Source organism: Engystomops pustulosus, chromosome 1 (assembly GCF_040894005.1).
Source record: "Engystomops pustulosus chromosome 1, aEngPut4.maternal, whole genome shotgun sequence".
In the NCBI taxonomy this organism is placed as follows: domain Eukaryota; kingdom Metazoa; phylum Chordata; class Amphibia; order Anura; family Leptodactylidae; genus Engystomops; species Engystomops pustulosus.
In genome coordinates, this window is record NC_092411.1 from 5,033,238 (window position 1) to 5,054,580 (window position 21,343).

General features: G+C 51.1%; 1 protein-coding gene across 1 annotated transcript; it reads right to left on the reverse strand.

The window, feature by feature from the left end:
• Positions 1 to 571: 571 nt before the first annotated feature.
• On the reverse strand, positions 572 to 15,840 carry UBE2R2 (ubiquitin conjugating enzyme E2 R2). Its single transcript, XM_072132831.1, has 5 exons — positions 15,156 to 15,840; positions 2,699 to 2,785; positions 2,103 to 2,200; positions 1,236 to 1,370; positions 572 to 1,152 (listed from the first exon to the last, which is right to left on the reverse strand). Exons 1-5 carry the CDS (start codon positions 15,327 to 15,329, stop codon positions 933 to 935), a joined length of 714 nt encoding a protein of 237 aa, XP_071988932.1. The 5' UTR covers positions 15,330 to 15,840; the 3' UTR covers positions 572 to 932.
• Between the last annotated feature and the right edge of the window lie 5,503 nt (positions 15,841 to 21,343).

The following is a 21,343-nucleotide window of genomic DNA, read 5'->3' on the forward strand; positions in this document are numbered from 1 at the left end:
TTTTTTTTTTCAAACCTTTAATGACATCACAAAAGCCATCAGCACAAACAGCAGCAGCAGCAGTACTAGTAGTAGTGAGCGCGCCCCTGGCTCCGCAGAGACGCCATGTTGGAAATGCAGCCTTATCACAGATTTTTCTTGAGGTTTTTGGAGGGGGGGGGGGGGGTGATGGTCTGGCTGAGGTAAACAGAACATGGAAAACACTGGAGCGAGACCCTTGGCATGAACCTGAAGCGGTGACTCCAGTCTGTTGTGTGGGAGGAGGGTAAAAAGCTACTAAATATTTCCGAAAACAAAAAAAAAAAATCCCCCCCCAAAAAAAGACAAAAACCAGAGACCCTCCGGACAAGGGGAATTAGCAGAACAGCGACATTTCTCCGGCTGAAGAACATCCACGCAGGTCGCAACGTGAACCAAACCAAAGTTGAGCCGTCAGTTTGACATTTTTTTTGTAAATTTTTTTTTCTTTTTTGCCTATTTTTTTTTTGTTTCAAATATAAACAGGAAAAGGAAGTGATTAAAAAGTAAAACAAAAAAAAAATTATTTTTTGCCTCCGCCCCCCCCCCCCCCCCAGACGTTTGCAGGTCGGCAACGAGAACTTGAGAGATTCCGTGAGGTGCCACGTTTTCCCCACATCCCTTGTATTCTGCTTGTAAAAGGTCCGTAGAAATGGAGCAAGGAAAGAAAAACAACAACAAAAAAAAATTCCAAGTGTGCAACCGCGCTATCCGCCAGAAGACTGGTCTCTTTATATCCTTATATCAGTGGAGGCCGGCAGGACGCCCGCCGGGGCAACACCTCTCCATTTGTGGCCCGAAGTCAGCAAGGGAGGAGGTCGGGGAGAGGCCGAGGGTCGGAGCGCAGGAAGGTCATAGGGTCAGGCCGTGAGAAAGGAGAGAGAGAGAGCCAAGAGCACGCGCGGTGGCGAGCGTCACGACTCCTCGTTCCCGGAGTCGTCGTCGTCATAACAGTCGGCGTCCTCCTCCTCCTCCTCGTCGTCATCTATGTCGTCGTCGTACAAGTCGTCGTATAGCAAGTCTGAGCTGTTGTCACTAGAAGGCACTTTGGTTTTGATGCAATATTCCGCCAGGGTGGTGGGAACTTTCACTCCGTCTTTCTCCGCTTCGGCTTTGGTCGCCGACACTTGTTTCCTGAGGAGACAACGGATGAGAAGAGGCCGGTGACACCTCATTACACAGGGGACATCCTCCCTACAGGACGGGCGGGGGCTCACCTGATGATTTCGGCGTATTCCTTGTCTTTTCCTTTACTGTCCCTCCATTTCCTGAACATTACGGACGCGTCTACGTTGGCCGGAGAGAAGGTGTTGGGTTCGTTGAGGAGGGAGATGACACTCAGCAGGATCGTCCTACGGAGGAGACAAGAGGTGACATGGCAGCACTTAGATGTTCTACATGGAGATCTGCAATAAAAAGCCACCGGATAGGGTGCAGATTGTGCCGCAGCAGATTGTGCCGCAGCAGATCAAATTCTCTAGAATGGATCAGGAAATGCAGCGGATCATCCGCATCTCTGGGAATTATAGGAAGTTCCTGCTCCGACTGTCCCAAACAATTCCACATGGAAGCGGATATTATCTGCAGATCGTTTGCCATAGATCTCCGCTCTACATGGTACGGATCTAAAATCTCCAAAATCTACGCACAATCGTCTCATATTTTGGGGTGGATTAAACCGTCGATTACAAGTAGGGTTGAAAGGACCCGACCCGCAATGCTGCAGGTTTCGGCATTCGGGTTCTACCCATCTCAAAAAAGCCACTTTGGGCTGGGGTTGCAACCCCAGCCCAAAGGTCATCTACCACCAGGATGAAGGACTGTATGCAAATAAGCCATAGGTGATAATGGAGCCTGGAGCCCCTCAGGCTAATTTGCATACAGTCCTTCATCCTGGTGGTAGATGACCTTTAAGGTAAAGGGTCATCAATGAAAAAGCCCACTAAATAAAAAAATACTGGGAGTGACTCAAGGCCGGGAGACCTCCTGTGGTGACCAATACTCAACTCTCGGGTCTCCAATGCATAAAAGTGGATTAAGCCAATGGAGGCAGCTTACACCCATTACTCCGCCTTCCCACCTACCTGACGTTCTGGGTGGGGTTCCACCGCTCTGAAGGCAGCTCTCCGCTCTGTGGGTCGTCTACAGGCGGGTGCAGGATCGAGATGCAGACGTCACCATTCTAAGAACACAGAAGGAAGGGGGTCGTTACAGAGCGACCGGGGAATCCCACCATCCCATCCCACCATGCGAAGGGTCGTTACAGAGCGACCAGGGAATCCCACCATCCCATCCCACCATGTGAAGGGTCGTCATGTGATTCTACATTTCCCTGGAAGCAGCTGATCTGACCCAAATCTGTCAGCGGGAACCAAGAACTGGGCCGGACATGATCTACTCAGAGGCCGGATTCTTAGGGTTCTCGATCTCTTTCTGGTTGTTTTTACAGATCCATCACTTTGACCCTCTGATCGTATACGGACTAATAATCAGTAGCCCATATATAGGTTATACATATAGAGAAGGGACTGGTATACGAGGCCGCCTGCTGGAGCGGATCAGGGCCATTTCCAGGTGTCGGACCCCCAACAATCTGATATTCTTGATCTATCCTGAAGCTGTCGGTATCAGTACCGGCCAGGGGACCACACAAGTTCTGTATTATCCGTCATGTTCTTACCTCGTATATATTGGGGTGCCACATCTTTGTCAGGAAACGGAAAGTGGGCGGAGAATACGGATAATCTATGGGGAATTTGATGTGCGCCTGGAAGAGAACATACGAGGAGGGTGAGACCACAAGTAATAAGACACAGTCACATCATCAGCCACTAACAATCCCATCACCATCCCCGCCATCCAGACCCCTCCTGCCCGAGTATTAATACTCCTCTTACTCAGGGAAGACCTTCTATGCAGAGCACCGGAGGGGTTAATCCTGGGACGGAGCGGGTCGGGCCACGAGTGGACTCCAGGCAGATACCGGCTGATGGCGACGGGCGTCCTGCCAGGCTATTTATTGCTCGCAGCCCTGTCAGCACATGGCCACTCAGGACCGAGGCCGGAGCCGAGGCCACACAACAGGCAGGGGCCCCGGGGGCTCCCACATTACTCCAGGACACAGAGGGGAGAAATACAAAACAATCCAAAAGTTTATGGAACAAATTGACCCATTTCCCTGATAATCAAAACCCTGTAAATCGAGAGCAAAGTATGTAGCGGAGCGAAGACCAATTCTGCTACATACATACAACCCGGTGTAACGAGAAGCCCGGGAGCAGGTGTGAACTGCGCCATAGAAAGCTCCACGCGCTGCACGGCCACAGAGGAGCAGGAGAAGCGGACGACCCCGAGCGTTTATCACAGGACGACAGGTGACGTCTGTGCTCGTCTCCAGTTCCCCATTCAGTAATGTACACCGGAGCTCTCAGGTCACCGCGTGTCATACCTGGCCTGCAGAGCCGAGCTTCACTCACTGTACAGCCCTAGGGTGCAAGGAGAAGCCAATATGGCAGCGGGTACTATAGTGCACCTATATTAGGGTGCTCCGCTGCAGCCCCTCAGGGTGCCGGCACACGTAATACAGCGAATATATCATCATAGGACACTGCCGCCTGGTGTGCACGTGTCAGAGCTGGGGAACTGCCCCTGTGGTAAGTGCAGCCGCCATCTCACAACGTGCACAGATACCCATAGGTGCACATCCTCCATGTCCTTCATAGAATACCCCTGTATGTACAGTAGAGACCCCATACACATCTATAGAAGCCCCCAATGCAGGAAATAGTGCAACCAATAGGCTGCGCCACATGTAATGGGGGGGAATCACACACCACGTGTGCCACGACCCGTGTCTGGGGTGTGCCCTGCAATGTGTTCAGACATCCTTAAAAGTAAATCCAGACTCCATCCTGATAAAGCAGGGACGTTACTCAAGGATCCAGGCACCGGGACTGTGGCATCTTATATCTGTTATCTGTGGCCTTTCTAAAATCAACTTTTATAATTATGCTAATGAGCCTGAAGGGCTCTCATGGACATTGAGAACTCCTCCGTGCTGCAACTCCACAGGCCGTTACACTGTCTCTCCTCAGCACTTCCCTCTCCTGCACAGTGTAATAGCCTGAAGCTACAGCACAGAGGGATCACAACCACCAATACGTTTCAAAAGTCTAAAAACTTTTCTTCCAATGACTCCGCCTCTTACAGCCCAGAGACTGAACCCGCACACTACAACTCTCAGCATGTCCGCACTGATGGAGAACTACAGGATGGAGACCATTACATGGGCACAGATAGTACTGCATCACTTGCTCTTAAGCAAACAAATGACTGTATAATCACGTTGGCACAGATAGGACTTGCCTTCCCTTCCTTTCTCCCTGTAAATGCTGGCACAGATATTACTGCCTCCTTGTCTAATGCCAACTCTCCACGTTAAAGATTTAAGAACAGATATTGCCGTCTCCTCATCTCTTCCTATAAATGATGCAGGTGTAGTGTCTCTTTCAGAGAGATTTATCTAGGCACAGATACTACTGCCTCCTTGTTTATATGTAAATGGCACAAACATATGATACTGCCTGTAAACCATAGCATTAGGGGCGTTAGCTCCACTGTACAAGCACTGCTACAGATATTACTACCTTCTCCAGGTTATTACTACCTCCTCTTCGCTTCCCATAAACAATACAGACACAGATAGTACGTCCGTCTCCCCCTGTACAAATAGGTACAGATAGTACCACCTCTCTGCCCGTAAGTGACGACGGCACAGATATTACAGCCTCCTCGTCTCTGCCCGTAATTGATAAAGGCACAGATATCACTGCCTCCTTGTCTTTGCGATGAAGTGATGAAGGCACAGATATCACTGCCTCCTTGTCTTTGCGATGAAGTGATGAAGGCACAGATATCACTGCCTCCTTGTCTCTGCCTGTAGTTGATATAGGCACAGATATCACTGCCTCCTTGTCTCTGCCTGTAGTTGATATAGGCACAGATATCACTGCCTCCTTGTCTCTGCCTGTAGTTGATATAGGCACAGATATCACTGCCTCCTTGCCTCTGCCTGTAGTTGATATAGGCACAGATATCACTGCCTCCTTGCCTCTGCCTGTAGTTGATATAGGCACAGATATCACTGCCTCCTTGCCTCTGCCTGTAGTTGATATAGGCACAGATATCACTGCCTCCTTGTCTTTGCGATGAAGTGATGAAGGCACAGATATCACTGCCTCCTTGTCTCTGCCTGTAGTTGATATAGGCACAGATATCACTGCCTCCTTGCCTCTGCCTGTAGTTGATATAGGCACAGATATCACTGCCTCCTTGCCTCTGCCTGTAGTTGATATAGGCACAGATATCACTGCCTCCTTGCCTCTGCCTGTAGTTGATATAGGCACAGATATCACTGCCTCCTTGCCTCTGCCTGTAGTTGATATAGGCACAGATATCACTGCCTCCTTGCCTCTGCCTGTAGTTGATATAGGCACAGATATCACTGCCTCCTTGCCTCTGCCTGTAATTGAGAAAGGCACAGATATCACTGCCTCCTTGCCTCTGCCTGTAGTTGATATAGGCACAGATATCACTGCCTCCTTGTCTTTGCGATGAAGTGATGAAGGCACAGATATCACTGCCTCCTTGTCTCTGCCTGTAGTTGATATAGGCACAGATATCACTGCCTCCTTGTCTCTGCCTGTAGTTGATATAGGCACAGATATCACTGCCTCCTTGTCTTTGCGATGAAGTGATGAAGGCACAGATATCACTGCCTCCTTGCCTCTGCCTGTAGTTGATATAGGCACAGATATCACTGCCTCCTTGTCTTTGCCTGTAGTTGATATAGGCACAGATATCACTGCCTCCTTGTCTTTGCGATGAAGTCACAGATATCACTGCCTCCTCCTCTCTGCCTGTAATTGAGAAAGGCACAGATATCACTGCCTCCTTGCCTCTGCCTGTAGTTGATATAGGCACAGATATCACTGCCTCCTTGTCTTTGCGATGAAGTGATGAAGGCACAGATATCACTGCCTCCTTGTCTCTGCCTGTAGTTGATATAGGCACAGATATCACTGCCTCCTTGTCTTTGCGATGAAGTGATGAAGGCACAGATATCACTGCCTCCTTGCCTCTGCCTGTAGTTGATATAGGCACAGATATCACTGCCTCCTTGTCTCTGCCTGTAGTTGATATAGGCACAGATATCACTGCCTCCTTGTCTTTGCGATGAAGTCACAGATATCACTGCCTCCTCCTCTCTGCCTGTAATTGAGAAAGGCACAGATATCACTGCCTCCTTGCCTCTGCCTGTAGTTGATATAGGCACAGATATCACTGCCTCCTTGTCTTTGCGATGAAGTGATGAAGGCACAGATATCACTGCCTCCTTGTCTCTGCCTGTAGTTGATATAGGCACAGATATCACTGCCTCCTTGTCTTTGCGATGAAGTGATGAAGGCACAGATAGTGCTGTGTAAGCAGCTACAAGGCTGCAGCATTAGTCCCCATGTTGTGCTCAGAAAGGTACTATACATGGTGAAGAGCGGATCTCACTACACACAAGAACTTCTATAACGCAGACTACAGGGGACGTCCAGTGATAAGACTGCTCCATGTGAATTCGCTCTTACGGGGAGAGACGTCGCTGAGGTTTCTCACAACTAATAACATAGTAAAAATAATCTCTTAGGTCACCACGCCTGAGCTCTGGTTACGAGGAAAATGACCGCCCATCAGGTGACCCACAAAGGTCCACTGCCAGGGAATGTGAAGACAGGAGGAAAACAAGAGGGTGACAGCTCCCAGGGCACCCGAGGGCGCGTCATGTGACCCGTCATCTCCAGGGGGTGAGTGCTACATACCACAAGATTATTCTGGGAATACTTAAAGAGTTAACTCATCTGATGAGCCACATACCACCCATGGGCACCAGCGCCAGGAGGAGCGCCAGGACCTGACCTCTGCCTCATCTACAGCCTCACCTCCAGTGCAGAGAAAATACTGCTGGGAAAGCTGGGTAACAGGAGAGATGAAGACCCTACCCAGCTTTCCCAAACATCTGCAGGGACAATACTACGGAGACTCATCATAATGCAGAGGCGGGCGCTGCCCTACCAGGAAAGTGTACCGGGTCATGCCCCTGCCATGATGTAAAGAGGTTCCTCTTAAAGGGATTGTCAATGTTCCTAAATACATATTTTAGTGTAATTAGAAGCTCTGCAACTTTACCATCTCTTTTCTACATCTCTGCTTGCTGTCATTCTCTAGGAAGCTTCATTGTTTACTTCTCGTGGATAATCACCGGTCCCTGGTCACGTGATGTCACATGGGTGCACGGCTCGATACACCCCAGGCTCATATATCCCTGGTCATGGGATGTCACTCGTGATGTCACACAGGTGCATGGCTCACAAGACCAGGGATATGCAGTGAGCCGTGCACCCGTGTGACATCACATGACCAGGGATATAACGAGCCGTGCACCTGTGTGACATCACAAGACCAGGGATATAACAAGCCGTGCACCTGTGTGACATCACATGACCAGGGATATAACGAGCCGTGCAACTGTGTGACATCACAAGACCAGGGATATAATGAGCCGTGCACCTGTGTGACATCACATGACCAGGGATATAACAATCCCTACCTCTGTGTGACATCACATGACCAGGGATATAACGAGCCGTGCAACTGTGTGACATCACATGACCAGGAATATAACGAGCCGTGCACCTGTGTGACATCACATGACCAGGGATATAATGAGCTGTGCACCTGTGTGACATCACATGACCAGGGATATAATGAGCCGTGCACCTGTGTGACATCACATGACCAGGGATATAATGAGCTGTGCACCTGTGTGACATCACATGACCAGGGATATAATGAGCCGTGCACCTGTGTGACATCACATGACCAGGGATATAATGAGCTGTGCACCTGTGTGACATCATATGACCAGGGATATAATGAGCCCTGCACCTGTGTGACATCAGGGATGGGTTTATATCCACAGAAAATAAATGAAGCTTCGCATAGAATGACAGCAAGCAGAGATCTAGAAAACTACAAGAAATTGATACATTGGGGCACATTTACTAAGGGTCGGCACACTGCATTTCCGTCGGCGTTTCCTGACTATTTCCGTTTTGCGCCGCATTTAACAGGGGTTTTCGGCGCACGCAACGACTTTCATGAGACACAAATCAGGGGTCAGACGTCGGACAACCCGACTTATTCGGGCTGAGCGCGGGATTTAAAATTCTAAATTGTGTCGCAAGACAATGCACTCACATACCCCGGGACGGTGAACTCCGACTGACCTGAGCGGCGCTACAAAGGAGGCACAGGACGCATTATTCTGGGGACCAGTGGTCAGACCCCTCCCCTTTATGGGGTATAGATATCGCCCTTTTCTGTACGACGGGGGCGGGACTAACACGTAGTTCAACCCCTTTAACAAAGTGATGTAGGACAAAGAAACACTGATCCCTCTCACTGATCCCCAACAGCCATGAAATCCCAACACGGGCATGTGACCACTGCAGCCAATCACTGACCGGGGCAGAGACCCCCTCCGCTGGTAGAGATCTCCAGGCTACACTAGGACCCGGTGAGCCTCAGGGCATCAGACGGTCGGGGGGTCTTTTAAATAAAATATCTAGCTGTAATTTTCCATGAAAGCCTCCATGCTTTACACTGCAGGCTGCATCCACACAACTGACAATATATATTACAGTAGAAGAAGCCATTTAAAGGGACGGTGCTGCCTGTACAGATAGGAGCCTTGCCACACAGCGGCAGAGCAGCGCAGTCCACGAGCGGATGCAGATTACAGGCGGATGGGGCAGAGCGGCGCAGTCCACAAGCGGATGCAGATTACAGGCGGATGGGGCAGAGCGGCGCAGTCCACAAGCGGATGCAGATTACAGGCGGATGGGGCAGAGCGGCGCAGTCCACGAGCGGATGCAGATTACAGGCGGATGGGGCAGAGCGGCGCAGTCCACGAGCGGATGCAGATTACAGGCGGATGGGGCAGAGCGGCGCAGTCCACAAGCGGATGCAGATTACAGGCGGATGGGGCAGAGCGGCGCAGTCCACAAGCGGATGCAGATTACAGGCGGATGGGGCAGAGCGGCGCAGTCCACAAGCGGATGCAGATTACAGGCGGATGGGGCAGAGCGGCGCAGTCCACGAGCGGATGCAGATTACAGGCGGATGGGGCAGAGCGGCGCAGTCCACGAGCGGATGCAGATTACAGGCGGATGGGGCAGAGCGGCGCAGTCCACGAGCGGATGCAGATTACAGGCGGATGGGGCAGAGCAGCGCAGTCCACGAGCGGATGCAGATTACAGGCGGATGGGGCAGAGCAGCGCAGTCCACGAGCGGATGCAGATTACAGGCGGATGGGGCAGAGCAGCGCAGTCCACGAGCGGATGCAGACTACAGGCGGATGGGGCAGAGCAGCGCAGTCCACGAGCGGATGCAGACTACAGGCAGATGGGGCAGAGCAGTCCACGTGCGGATGCAGATTACAGGCAGATGGGGCAGAGCAGTCCACGTGCGGATGCAGATTACAGGCAGATGGGGCAGAGCAGTCCACGTGCGGATGCAGATTACAGGCAGATGGGGCAGAGCAGTCCACGTGCGGATGCAGATTACAGGCAGATGGGGCAGAGCAGTCCACGTGCGGATGCAGATTACAGGCAGATGGGGCAGAGCAGTGCAGTCCACGAGCGGATGCAGATTACAGGCGGATGGGGCAGAGCGGCGCAGTCCACAAGCGGATGCAGATTACAGGCGGATGGGGCAGAGCGGCGCAGTCCACGAGCGGATGCAGATTACAGGCGGATGGGGCAGAGCGGCGCAGTCCACGAGCGGATGCAGATTACAGGCGGATGGGGCAGAGCGGCGCAGTCCACGAGCGGATGCAGATTACAGGCGGATGGGGCAGAGCGGCGCAGTCCACGAGCGGATGCAGATTACAGGCGGATGGGGCAGAGCGGCGCAGTCCACGAGCGGATGCAGATTACAGGCGGATGGGGCAGAGCAGCGCAGTCCACGAGCGGATGCAGATTACAGGCGGATGGGGCAGAGCAGCGCAGTCCACGAGCGGATGCAGATTACAGGCGGATGGGGCAGAGCAGCGCAGTCCACGAGCGGATGCAGATTACAGGCGGATGGGGCAGAGCAGCGCAGTCCACGAGCGGATGCAGACTACAGGCAGATGGGGCAGAGCAGCGCAGTCCACGAGCGGATGCAGACTACAGGCAGATGGGGCAGAGCAGTCCACGTGCGGATGCAGATTACAGGCAGATGGGGCAGAGCAGTCCACGTGCGGATGCAGATTACAGGCAGATGGGGCAGAGCAGTCCACGTGCGGATGCAGATTACAGGCAGATGGGGCAGAGCAGTCCACGTGCGGATGCAGATTACAGGCAGATGGGGCAGAGCAGTCCACGTGCGGATGCAGATTACAGGCAGATGGGGCAGAGCAGTCCACGTGCGGATGCAGATTACAGGCAGATGGGGCAGAGCAGTCCACGTGCGGATGCAGATTACAGGCAGATGGGGCAGAGCAGTCCACGTGCGGATGCAGATTACAGGCAGATGGGGCAGAGCAGTCCACGTGCGGATGCAGATTACAGGCAGATGGGGCAGAGCAGTGCAGTCCACGAGCGGATGCAGACTACAGGCAGATGGGGCAGAGCAGTCCACGTGCGGATGCAGATTACAGGCAGATGGGGCAGAGCAGTCCACGTGCGGATGCAGATTACAGGCAGATGGGGCAGAGCAGTCCACGTGCGGATGCAGATTACAGGCGGATGGGGCAGAGCGTGCTCCTTCTCTATGGCACGCACTGCAGCCGATCAAGCTTTTCCCTCGTACAGACGACTTTCCTGTCCTTAGAGGTCGCACAGCAGAGGTCACTGTATCACATCCCACTGGTCGCAGTAGTAGTTACATGAAGCAGAGCCCGGCCTGCAGCACCCCCTGCACAGGTCTGTTCATCCAGAGCCATCTGGTTCACCAACAGAATTATAGGATGATTATACGGGGACCAGGGGCTATCGAGGGCATGTGCAGTGAGTGACAGGGTCTGAACGGGGCAGCTCTGCCGTCACCCAATCACATCCCAACAATAAAATGGGAAAATCCCTTTCATGCAAGTGGCAGGTCACGAAGGAGCCGACCCAGGGGCCCAGATCTTTACCCATTCACCTCTTCTACAGCAGGTCATGCGATTCCTACAGACCAATAAGTTTATAGGGAAGTATTAGGGAGAATGAGTGCAGCAGTGACCCCTACGGTATAGACCATATACCACCCCCCTTCTGGCACCTATAACATTCCAGGCTGGAATTTCTCCCCTGACTGGAGCAGTGCAGACAAGGAGACGTCTGTCCGGCCCCACGGTTCATCTCCAGGAGCCCCGGGACAGAACATCTGCTGTGAGAAGCCTGTGCCGACACGTACAGCGCGTCCTACCGACTGCACGCCAAAGGGTTGCACGGTCCCCGTCACATCAGAGGGATCAGGATGAACATTAGATGCATCAAGGCCCTGGACCCGTCAGTCCTTATAGTCACGGGAACGGAGAGAACCCATCATCATGCAGGTTGGGCATGTGTCCTGCTGCTCCATTCCATATTATGGGAGTGTGGAAAATTGCTGAGCACAGCGCACGGGTATCTCCGACACATTCACATTCACCACCTAGCAAAGTGCCTTAGATTTCCTAAAACCCTCCTTAACAATTTCCAACATTCCCTTAGAATATCATGGAGCAGTAGGACGGTTCCTTTAAATTAGCAACTCTTATAACCTGGCATGAAGGCACCTAGAACCTTCTAGGTTCAACCTTAACGAGTGTAGAAGAAAATCCAACAAACCACTGGAGGATTCATTGTTTGTTATCCATGAAAAACAACCTTAACAATTATGCTAATGAATCAAAAGGGTGTTACCAGAGCCCCTCCCTGTTGTATCTTTACACTGTTACACTGTGCAGGAGCACTCCCCCACCCCCTTCCACTATGTGAGTTTACAGCAGGTGGGGAAGTGTTGTGGTATCAGGGGGAAGCGACAGCTTAACAGCCTGTGAATCTACAGCACAGAGGGGCGCGGGTAACTCCCTCTTGACTCATTAGCATAATTATAGCAGTTGATTTTAGAAGGAAGGAGGAAATGGATAACAGATATTAGATGCCAGTCACGAGGCCTGGATCTATGAGTAATGTCCCTGGTTTATCGGGATGGATTCTGATGGGGTGACTTACAATTAGTATAATAACCCTTTACGATCCGAGTCAGATGATGACACGGCTGTGACTATCCCAGCAGGCGGTGGCGGTGCACCGGGGTGACCTCACTCGTGGTCGGTGTAACTTGTTCTGCAGGGATGACACATTCTCCAGCGCGGGATCATCTGCCGGGTCCGGAGATACCTGCACTTCATGCTCAGCTACAATCTCCTGTAACAAGTCCTAGCAGGGGCGTCACAACCTCCTCCAAAACCCAAACCCCCTGCGCCAGCCGCTGCCAAGCCACGGAGGTGGGCAGCACGAGCCTGCTGGGGAGGAGCCGCACACTCCCTGGGTGGTGTCTGTTTTTGGGGCTCCTGGATTGCCATTAGTAGGCAGAGAACTGCTGCTTAAAGGGGAGGTCACCAACCAGGTTTTTAAAGGGGAATTATGCAACAGCCTTAAGCCAATTTCCCCAGAGCAAGAAACTAATTCCGAACACTTTTGGGATTTTCCTGTTCGAACTCAGCAACGTCAGCTCAGTCCAGGCATTAGAGGTGTAAAAAAAAAATCCCAAAAACGGAAATAGTTTCTCGGACCAAACTTCCTAGTGGGCATCCGGCATTAGTGAATTTGGTGGCTCGTCAGAGGACCCGGGATTCAAAGCTTCAGCGCCACTGACCGCAGAACCAACATCTGGAGAAAGACAGACCTGGACTGCAAACCCGCACGTCATACAATGATGTATCCGGCTGCATAGTTACATTGTGATCCGGTTGTAGGAGCCACTTACCACTTCACGGCACCAGGATCCAGGAGCTCCCATACTGGCAGACTAAGCCCCCGAGGCTCGGGGACCTGGGCCCCCACCAGCACTGCACCACAGATGCCACACATTACTGCACAGTGTGAACAGGTCGTGGAAGCACAGCAGCTCAATGGTCTCAGGAACCCACAGAGAAAGTAGGCGGCCGCCATGTGCATCTACTGCAAACATCTGGGCCACATGGGGCGGAGCGCTGGTGGTGGCCCAGGGTCCAGAGCCAAGGGGGCTCAGTTACCTGTATGGGTACTAAAAAAATGGAACCAAGAACCTAAAGTTTGTTTTGATCATGTGGCCGAGTGGCAATAGATCATTGTACAAGGTGCGGCCCAGATCTGACACTCTGGAAATGTTGGTACCACTAATGGTGGCGACTCAAGGACACAACACACTGCACTTTTTTGCTGGGAATTGCAGCCCCCCCCAAGTTATTCCAGCGCAGAATTAGCCAATGGATATTGATGATCTGTTCTATGGAAAAGTTATCAACATCATTACAGGGGAAACACCACAGATTTTTTAACCCTTCCGGCACCTGAGTTTCTTTCTCCCCATTTTAGCCATCCGCCTGGTTCCTGGTTCTCTCCGCACATTATATTTCTCCCCTCCACGGCCCACGTTGGGTCTCACGTGTGGCTATGCAGAGGTCGCCTTTGACGAAGCCACGTGAGGGCAATCATCAAATTATTCACATCTCCTCGCCCCCGGGGGGACCACACTGTGCGAGATACACAGGGGGCACCTCCAGCTTTTGTTTACATTCGGGTGGCTCTCCATTAGGGGGCTGTGTGTTCCATTCTAACCAACCCCTTCTCATAAGATAAAGGTTTACTCTTCCTACATCAGTCGTACAATTCAGCTTCTTTGTGTTTTAGAATTTCAGAATAACTTTTTGATAGGTGGAGTCCCAGGCAGTGATTGGTAGGGATCTGGGTAACTGCTCATAAAAAAAGAAAGGTTTCCAAACACTGATAGGACCGCCCACTTGACTCCCAACTATAGAAAGATCATTAAGTGGATTTTGTTAGTTATACCAAATCCCTTTATACAAAGCTTTAAGTGCTAAGTTCAGACACTATGTACAATCTGCTCAGCTCCTTCTGCTCTATAACATGCTGCCTGCAGATAGGACACTATGTACAATCTGCTCAGCTCCTCCTGCTCTATAACATGCTGGCTGCAGATAGGACACTATGTACAATCTGCTCAGCTCCTCCTGCTCTAACATGCTGCCTGCAGATAGGACACTATGTACAATCTTCTCAGCTCCTCCTGCTCTATAACATTCTGCATGCAGATAGGACACTATGTATAATCTGCTCAGCTCCTCCTGCTCTATAACATGCTGCCTGCAGATAGGACACTATGCACAATCTGCTCAGCTCCTCCTGCTCTATAACATGCTGCCTGCAGATAGGACACTATGTACAATCTGCTCAGCTCCTCCTGTTCTATAACATGCTGCCTGCAGATAGGACACTATGCACAATCTGCTCAGCTCCTCCTGCTCTATAACATGCTGCCTGCAGATAGGACACCATGTACAATCTGCTCAGCTCCTCCTGCTCTATAACATGCTGCCTGCAGATAGGACACTATGTACAATCTGCTCAGCTCCTCCTGCTCTATAACATGCTGCCTGCAGATAGGACACTATGTACAATCTGCTCAGCTCCTCCTGCTCTATAACATGCTGCCTGCAGATAGGACACTATGTACAATCTACTCAGCTCCTCCTGATCTATAACATGCTGCCTGCAGATAGGACACTATGTACAATCTGCTCAGCTCCTCCTGCTCTATAACATGCTGCCTGCAGATAGGACACTATGTACAATCTGCTCAGCTCCTCCTGCTCTATAACATGCTGCCTGCAGATAGGACACCTTCTACAGCCAATAGCAGAAAACGTACACTTCCTACAACTAGTGACATAGCTGGGCTGAGGGTGCATGTACCTTGGATGGTGAAAGGTAAGTAGGTTATAACAGTCACATATCCCACAATGTAACACAATATTAGTAATAATCTCAGGTGTTACTCAGCACCATACTCACCTTAAAGTACCCCCCCTCATAGAGGGTATTGGGGGGCCCGAAGATGGCCACCTCCCAGTTGTACAGGTCACTTTCGTCCACCAGGGTGATGCGGAAACCCTCGACGGGCTCCTCCTGCAGCGACTTGAGCTCCAGCATCAGCGCCTTCTGCGAGCTGGTCATCTGCTGCGCCATGGCGGGGGCAAAAGGGGCAAATCAGCGATCAGTCCTGAGCCCGCAGCTATAGGGGGAGGGCACGCCAAGACCCGCAGCGATTGTAAGCTCCTGGGACAAGAGTGTCAGCTGCAGGGCCCCAACTTTCCAGGAAGGTTTTTCTTTGTTATGAGCGAGTATCAGCTCTTGGGCCCACCCTGATGTGAGGGGGGAAGTGTCTATGGGGATATGGAGCTGCTTTGTCTCCGGTGAGTGTCAGCTCTTGGGCCCACCCTGGTCTGTACTCTGCTGCTTTGTCTCCAGTGAGTGTCAGCTCTTGGGCCCACCCTGGTCTGTACTCTGCTGCTTTGTCTCCAGTGAGTGTCAGCTCTTGGGCCCACCCTGGTCTGTACTCTGCTGCTTTGTCTCCAGTGAGTGTCAGCTCTTGGGCCCACCCTGGTCTGTACTCTGCTGCTTTGTCTCCGGTGAGTGTCAGCTCTTGGGCCCACCCTGGTCTGTACTCTGCTGCTTTGTCTCCGGTGAGTGTCAGCTCTTGGGCCCACCCTGGTCTGTACTCAGTTGCTTTGTCTCCAGTGAGTGTCAGCTCTTGGGCCCACCCTGGTCTGTACTCTGCTGCTTTGTCTCCGGTGAGTGTCAGCTCTTGGGCCCACCCTGGTCCGTACTCTGCTGCTTTGTCTCCGGTGAGTGTCAGCTCTTGGGCCCACCCTGGTCCGTACTCAGTTGCTTTGTCTCCAGTGAGTGTCAGCTCTTGGGCCCACCCTGGTCTGTACTCTGCTGCTTTGTCTCCGGTGAGTGTCAGCTCTTGGGCCCACCCTGGTCCGTACTCTGCTGCTTTGTCTCCGGTGAGTGTCAGCTCTTGGGCCCACCCTGGTCCGTACTCAGTTGCTTTGTCTCCAGTGAGTGTCAGCTCTTGGGCCCACCCTGGTCTGTACTCTGCTGCTTTGTCTCCGGTGAGTGTCAGCTCTTGGGCCAACCCTGGTCTGTACTCTGCTGCTTTGACTCCGGTGAGTGTCAGCTCTTGGGCCCACCCTGGTCCGTACTCTGCTGCTTTGTCTCCGGTGAGTGTCAGCTCTTGGGCCCACCCTGGTCTGTACTCTGCTGCTTTGTCTCCGGTGAGTGTCAGCTCTTGGGCCCACCCTGGTCTGTACTCAGCTGCTTTGTCTCCGGTGAGTGTCAGCTCTTGGGCCCACCCTGGTCTGTACTCTGCTGCTTTGTCTCCGGTGAGTGTCAGCTCTTGGGCCCACCCTGGTCTGTACTCTGCTGCTTTGTCTCCGGTGAGTGTCAGCTCTTGGGCCCACCCTGGTCTGTACTCTGCTGCTTTGTCTCCGGTGAGTGTCAGCTCTTGGGCCCACCCTGGTCTGTACTCTGCTGCTTTGTCTCCGGTGAGTGTCAGCTCTTGGGCCCACCCTGGTCTGTACTCTGCTGCTTTGTCTCCGGTGAGTGTCAGCTCTTGGGGTGTAATTCCTCCGCTCGGGCTACACTCAGGGGCCCCCGCGCTTGACCAGCTCCAGTCTGAATGTTTGGGGCCCCCAGTGCCCGGTGATGTGGCCCCCGGATCGGGCGGTTTGGGATGAGGAGGCCTTGCGGTAATCCCCGGCCTGGGAGTGATCGGGCAGGGCTGAGGCCTGGGCTGGCGGGCGCTCGGGCTGTCTCTCACTCTCCGGGCTCCCAGCTGTACGGCCGAGTGAGGCGCTGCTAGTTCCTTTTGTGACGTCACGGGTCGCGCTGACGTCACGGCCCCGCCCAGAAGGCGAGGGTAATAGGCGGGGCATGCGAGGGCCCGGGGGGCGGCGCACCCTGTGATGACGCGCCGGTGACTGGACAGTGTGTCAGTGACGTCACTCCCGCACATCCTGCTCCGTGTCCCGAGCCGGGAACAGCACGTATAGCTATGTACTCTTCACAAGGAGCTCATGGCATCCAATGAGAGCTCAGATCTCATTATATGAACTGTAATGGGGAAATGAAAGCTGAGCTCTGATTGGTTGTTATTAGATACTCCTCCTCCAGTGTGTGTGTGTGTGTGTGTGTGGGGGGGGGGGGGGCTGATAAAAGTATGTGCCCCCTTCCAGCTTACAAACTGAAAAATACTGTCCACAAGGGAGGAAAAGGCACAAAGATTATGGGTAACTAAAGAGCAGGACTCAAAAATACCAACCACTTAAAAGAAGGAGGGCTACTACAGCCAGGAGACGCAAAAACACCGGGGAGGACTCAAAAATATCCACCGCCACAGAGAAGGATTCAGGAAATACGGGATACAAGTAGTAGGGACTCAAAAATACCGGACACAATAGAGAAGGAGTCCAAAGTAGAGGCTAGAAGGGAGGGAGACTCAAAAATATTCACTGTTATCGAGGAGGATTTAGAAAATCCGGGATACAACGAGAAGGGGCTCAAAAATACCGGCCACAATGTATGAAGAGTACAAAAAAGTGGCTATAAGGGGCTGAAAACTCATAAAGACCGGGAAAATACGGGATACAACGAGAAGGGACTCAAAAAAACTGTCCACAATTATGGGAAGAAATGGGGAGGGTGCTCAAAAATACTGTCAAGGGGGAGTCCAAAGTGGTGGCTACAGCGCTGGAGACTCAAAAACACTGGCGTTAATCGGGGGGAAGACTCGAAAATATGGACTGCTATAGAGAAGGATTCAGCAAATACCAGCTACAATTAGAAGGGGCTCAAAAAGTGTAGACACAATATACAAGGAGTATAAAATAGGGGCTACAAGGGGCTGGAAGCTGAAAATCACTGGGGGGATGACTCCAAAATATTCACTGTTATCAAGGAGGATTCAGAAAAATATGGGATACAATCAGTAGGGACTAAAATCGGGAGGACTTAAAGGAAACGGTTACAATGCGGAGTGTGCTCAAAAATACCGGCTACAGTCAATGGGGGGGGGGGGGGGGGCAAAGTAGTGGTCACAACGCGGGAGACTCAAAAACACTGGCGTCAATCGGGGGAGGACTCGAAAATATCAAATCATTATAGAGAATTATTCAGAAATTTCCGGATACAATGAGAAAGAACTCAAAAATACCAACCACAGTATATAAGGAGTACAGATTAGAGGCTACAAGGGGCTGAAAACTCAAAAAAACCTGAATCAATGGGGGGTTGATTCAATAATAAGAACCATTATCGAGGAGGATTCAGAAAATACAGGATACACCAAGAAGGGACTCAAAAATACAATGTATGAAGAGTACAAAATAGTGGCTACAAGGGGCTGGAAACCCAAAAAGAAGGGGAGGACTCAAAAATACTGACCGTTATCGAGGAGGATTCAGAAAATATGGGATACAAAGAGAAGGGATTACAAAATACCGGCCAGAATTATGGGAAGGACTTAAAAGAAATGGTAACGATGGGGAGGGGGCTCAAAAATACTGTGGCTACAAGAGGCTGGAAGCTCAAAAACATTGGGGACTCAAAAATATTGACCGTTATATAGAAGGATTGAGAAAATTTGGGATTTAACGAGAAGGGACTCAAAAATACTGGAGACAATATACAAGGAGTCCGCAGTAGTAGCCACAAGGGGCTGGAAAATCAAAAACACCTTGATCAATGGGGGCAGGATTTTGGTCAATATGAAGGAGAGGTCCAAAATAGTGGCTACAACACTGGAGATTCAAAAACACTCGTGGCAATTGGGGGCGGACTGAAAAATATTCACCGTTATCGAGAAGGATTGAGAAATTACCGGCTACAACGAGAAGGGGCTCAAAAATATCAGCCAAGATATACAAGGAGTACAGAATAGTGGCTACAAGGGACTGGGAACTCAAAAACACTGGGGGATGGCTCAAAAATATCAACTGTTATCGTGGAGGATTCTGAAAATACAGGATACAACGAGAAGGAACCGAAAAATACTAGAGAGGAGAACTAAAAGAAATGGTTAAAATGGGAAGGGGGGGGGGCTCAAAAATACTGTCCACAGTCAAGGACTTGTGGCTACAACTGCTGGAGACGGAGAAACTGGCGTCAATCTGGGCAGGACTCAAAAATATTCACCACTTTTGGGGGGGGGGGGGGGAGATTGAGGAAATAAGGGATACAATGAAAAGGGACTCAAAAATACCAACCGCAATGAGGGGAGTACTCACAAGAGATGGTCACAATGGGGAGGGGCCTCAAAAATTCTGCCCACTATCAAAGAGGAGTCTAAAGTATTGGCAACAACGCTGAGGACTCAAAAACATCCCCCCGTCCCCTCTCTGTTGCAGCAGATTTTGAGTCTTTTATGGCGGTACTTTTGAGTCCCTTCTACTGGCCACTATGAGGGGAGGACTGAAAAATACTGGCCAGAATCAGGGGAGGACTCAAAAATACCGGCCAGAATCAGGGGAGCCCTTAAAAATACTGGCCATAATCAGAGGAGGACTGAAAAATACTGGCCACTATGAGGGGAGGACTCAAACATACCGGCCAGAATCAGAGGAGGACTCAAAGATACTGGCCAGAATCAGAGGAGGGCTCAAAAATACCGGCCAGAATCAGAGGAGGACTCAAAGATACTGGCCAGAATCAGGGGAGGGCTCAAAAATACTGGCCAGAATCAGAGGAGGACTCAAAAATACTGGACAGAATCAGAGGAGGACTCAAAAATACTGGACAGAATCAGAGGAGGACTCAAAAATACTGGCCAGAATCAGGGGAGGACTGAAAAATACTGGCCAGAATCAGAGGAGGACTCAAAAATACTGGCCAGAATCAGGGGAGGACACAAAAATACTGGCCACTATAAGGGGAGGACTCAAAGATACTGGCCAGAATCAGAGGAGGACTCAAAAATACTGGCCAGAATCAGGGGAGGACTCAAAAATACTGGCCAGAATCAGAGGAGGACTCAAAAATACTGGCCACTATGAGGGGAGGACTGAAAAATACTGGCCAGAATCAGGGGAGGACACAAAAATACTGGCCACTATAAGGGGAGGACTCAAAGATACTGGCCAGAATCAGAGGAGGACTCAAAAATACTGGCCAGAATCAGAGGAGGACTCAAAAATACCGGCCAGAATCAGAGGAGGACTGAAAAATACTGGCCAGAATCAGAGGAGGACTCAAAAATACTGGCCAGAATCAGGGGAGGACTCAAAAATACTGGCCACTATGAGGGGAGGACTGAAAAATACTGGCCAGAATCAGAGGAGGACTCAAAAATACCGGCCAGAATCAGAGGAGGACTGAAAAATACTGGCCAGAATCAGAGGAGGACTCAAAAATACTGGCCAGAATCAGGGGAGGACTCAAAAATACTGGCCAGAATCAGAGGAGGACTGAAAAATACTGGCCAAAATCAGAGGAGGACTCAAAAATACTGGCCAGAATCAGGGGAGGACTCAAAAATACTGGCCACTATGAGGGGAGGACTCAAAAATACTGGCCAGAATCAGAGGAGGACTCAAAAATACCGGCCAGAATCAGAGGAGGACTGAAAAATACTGGCCAGAATCAGAGGAGGACTCAAAAATACTGGCCAGAATCAGAGGAGGACTCAAAAATACTGGCCAGAATCAGGGGAGGACTCAAAAATACTGGCCAGAATCAGAGGAGGACTCAAAAATACTGGCCAGAATCAGGGGAGGACTCAAAAATACTGGCCAGAATCAGAGGAGGACTGAAAAATACTGGCCAAAATCAGAGGAGGACTCAAAAATACTGGCCAGAATCAGAGGAGGACTCAAAAATACTGGCCAGAATCAGAGGAGGACTGAAAAATACTGGCCAGAATCAGGGGAGGACTCAAAAATACTGGCCACTATGAGGGGAGGACTCAAAAATACTGGCCAGAATCAGGGGAGGACTCAAAAATACTGGCCAGAATCAGAGGAGGACTCAAAAATACTGGCCAGAATCAGAGGAGGACTCAAAAATACTGGCCAGAATCAGAGGAGGACTCAAAAATACCGGCCAGAATCAGAGGAGGACTCAAAAATACTGGCCAGAATCAGAGGAGGACTCAAAAATACTGGCCAGAATCAGAGGAGGACTCAAAAATACTGGCCAGAATCAGG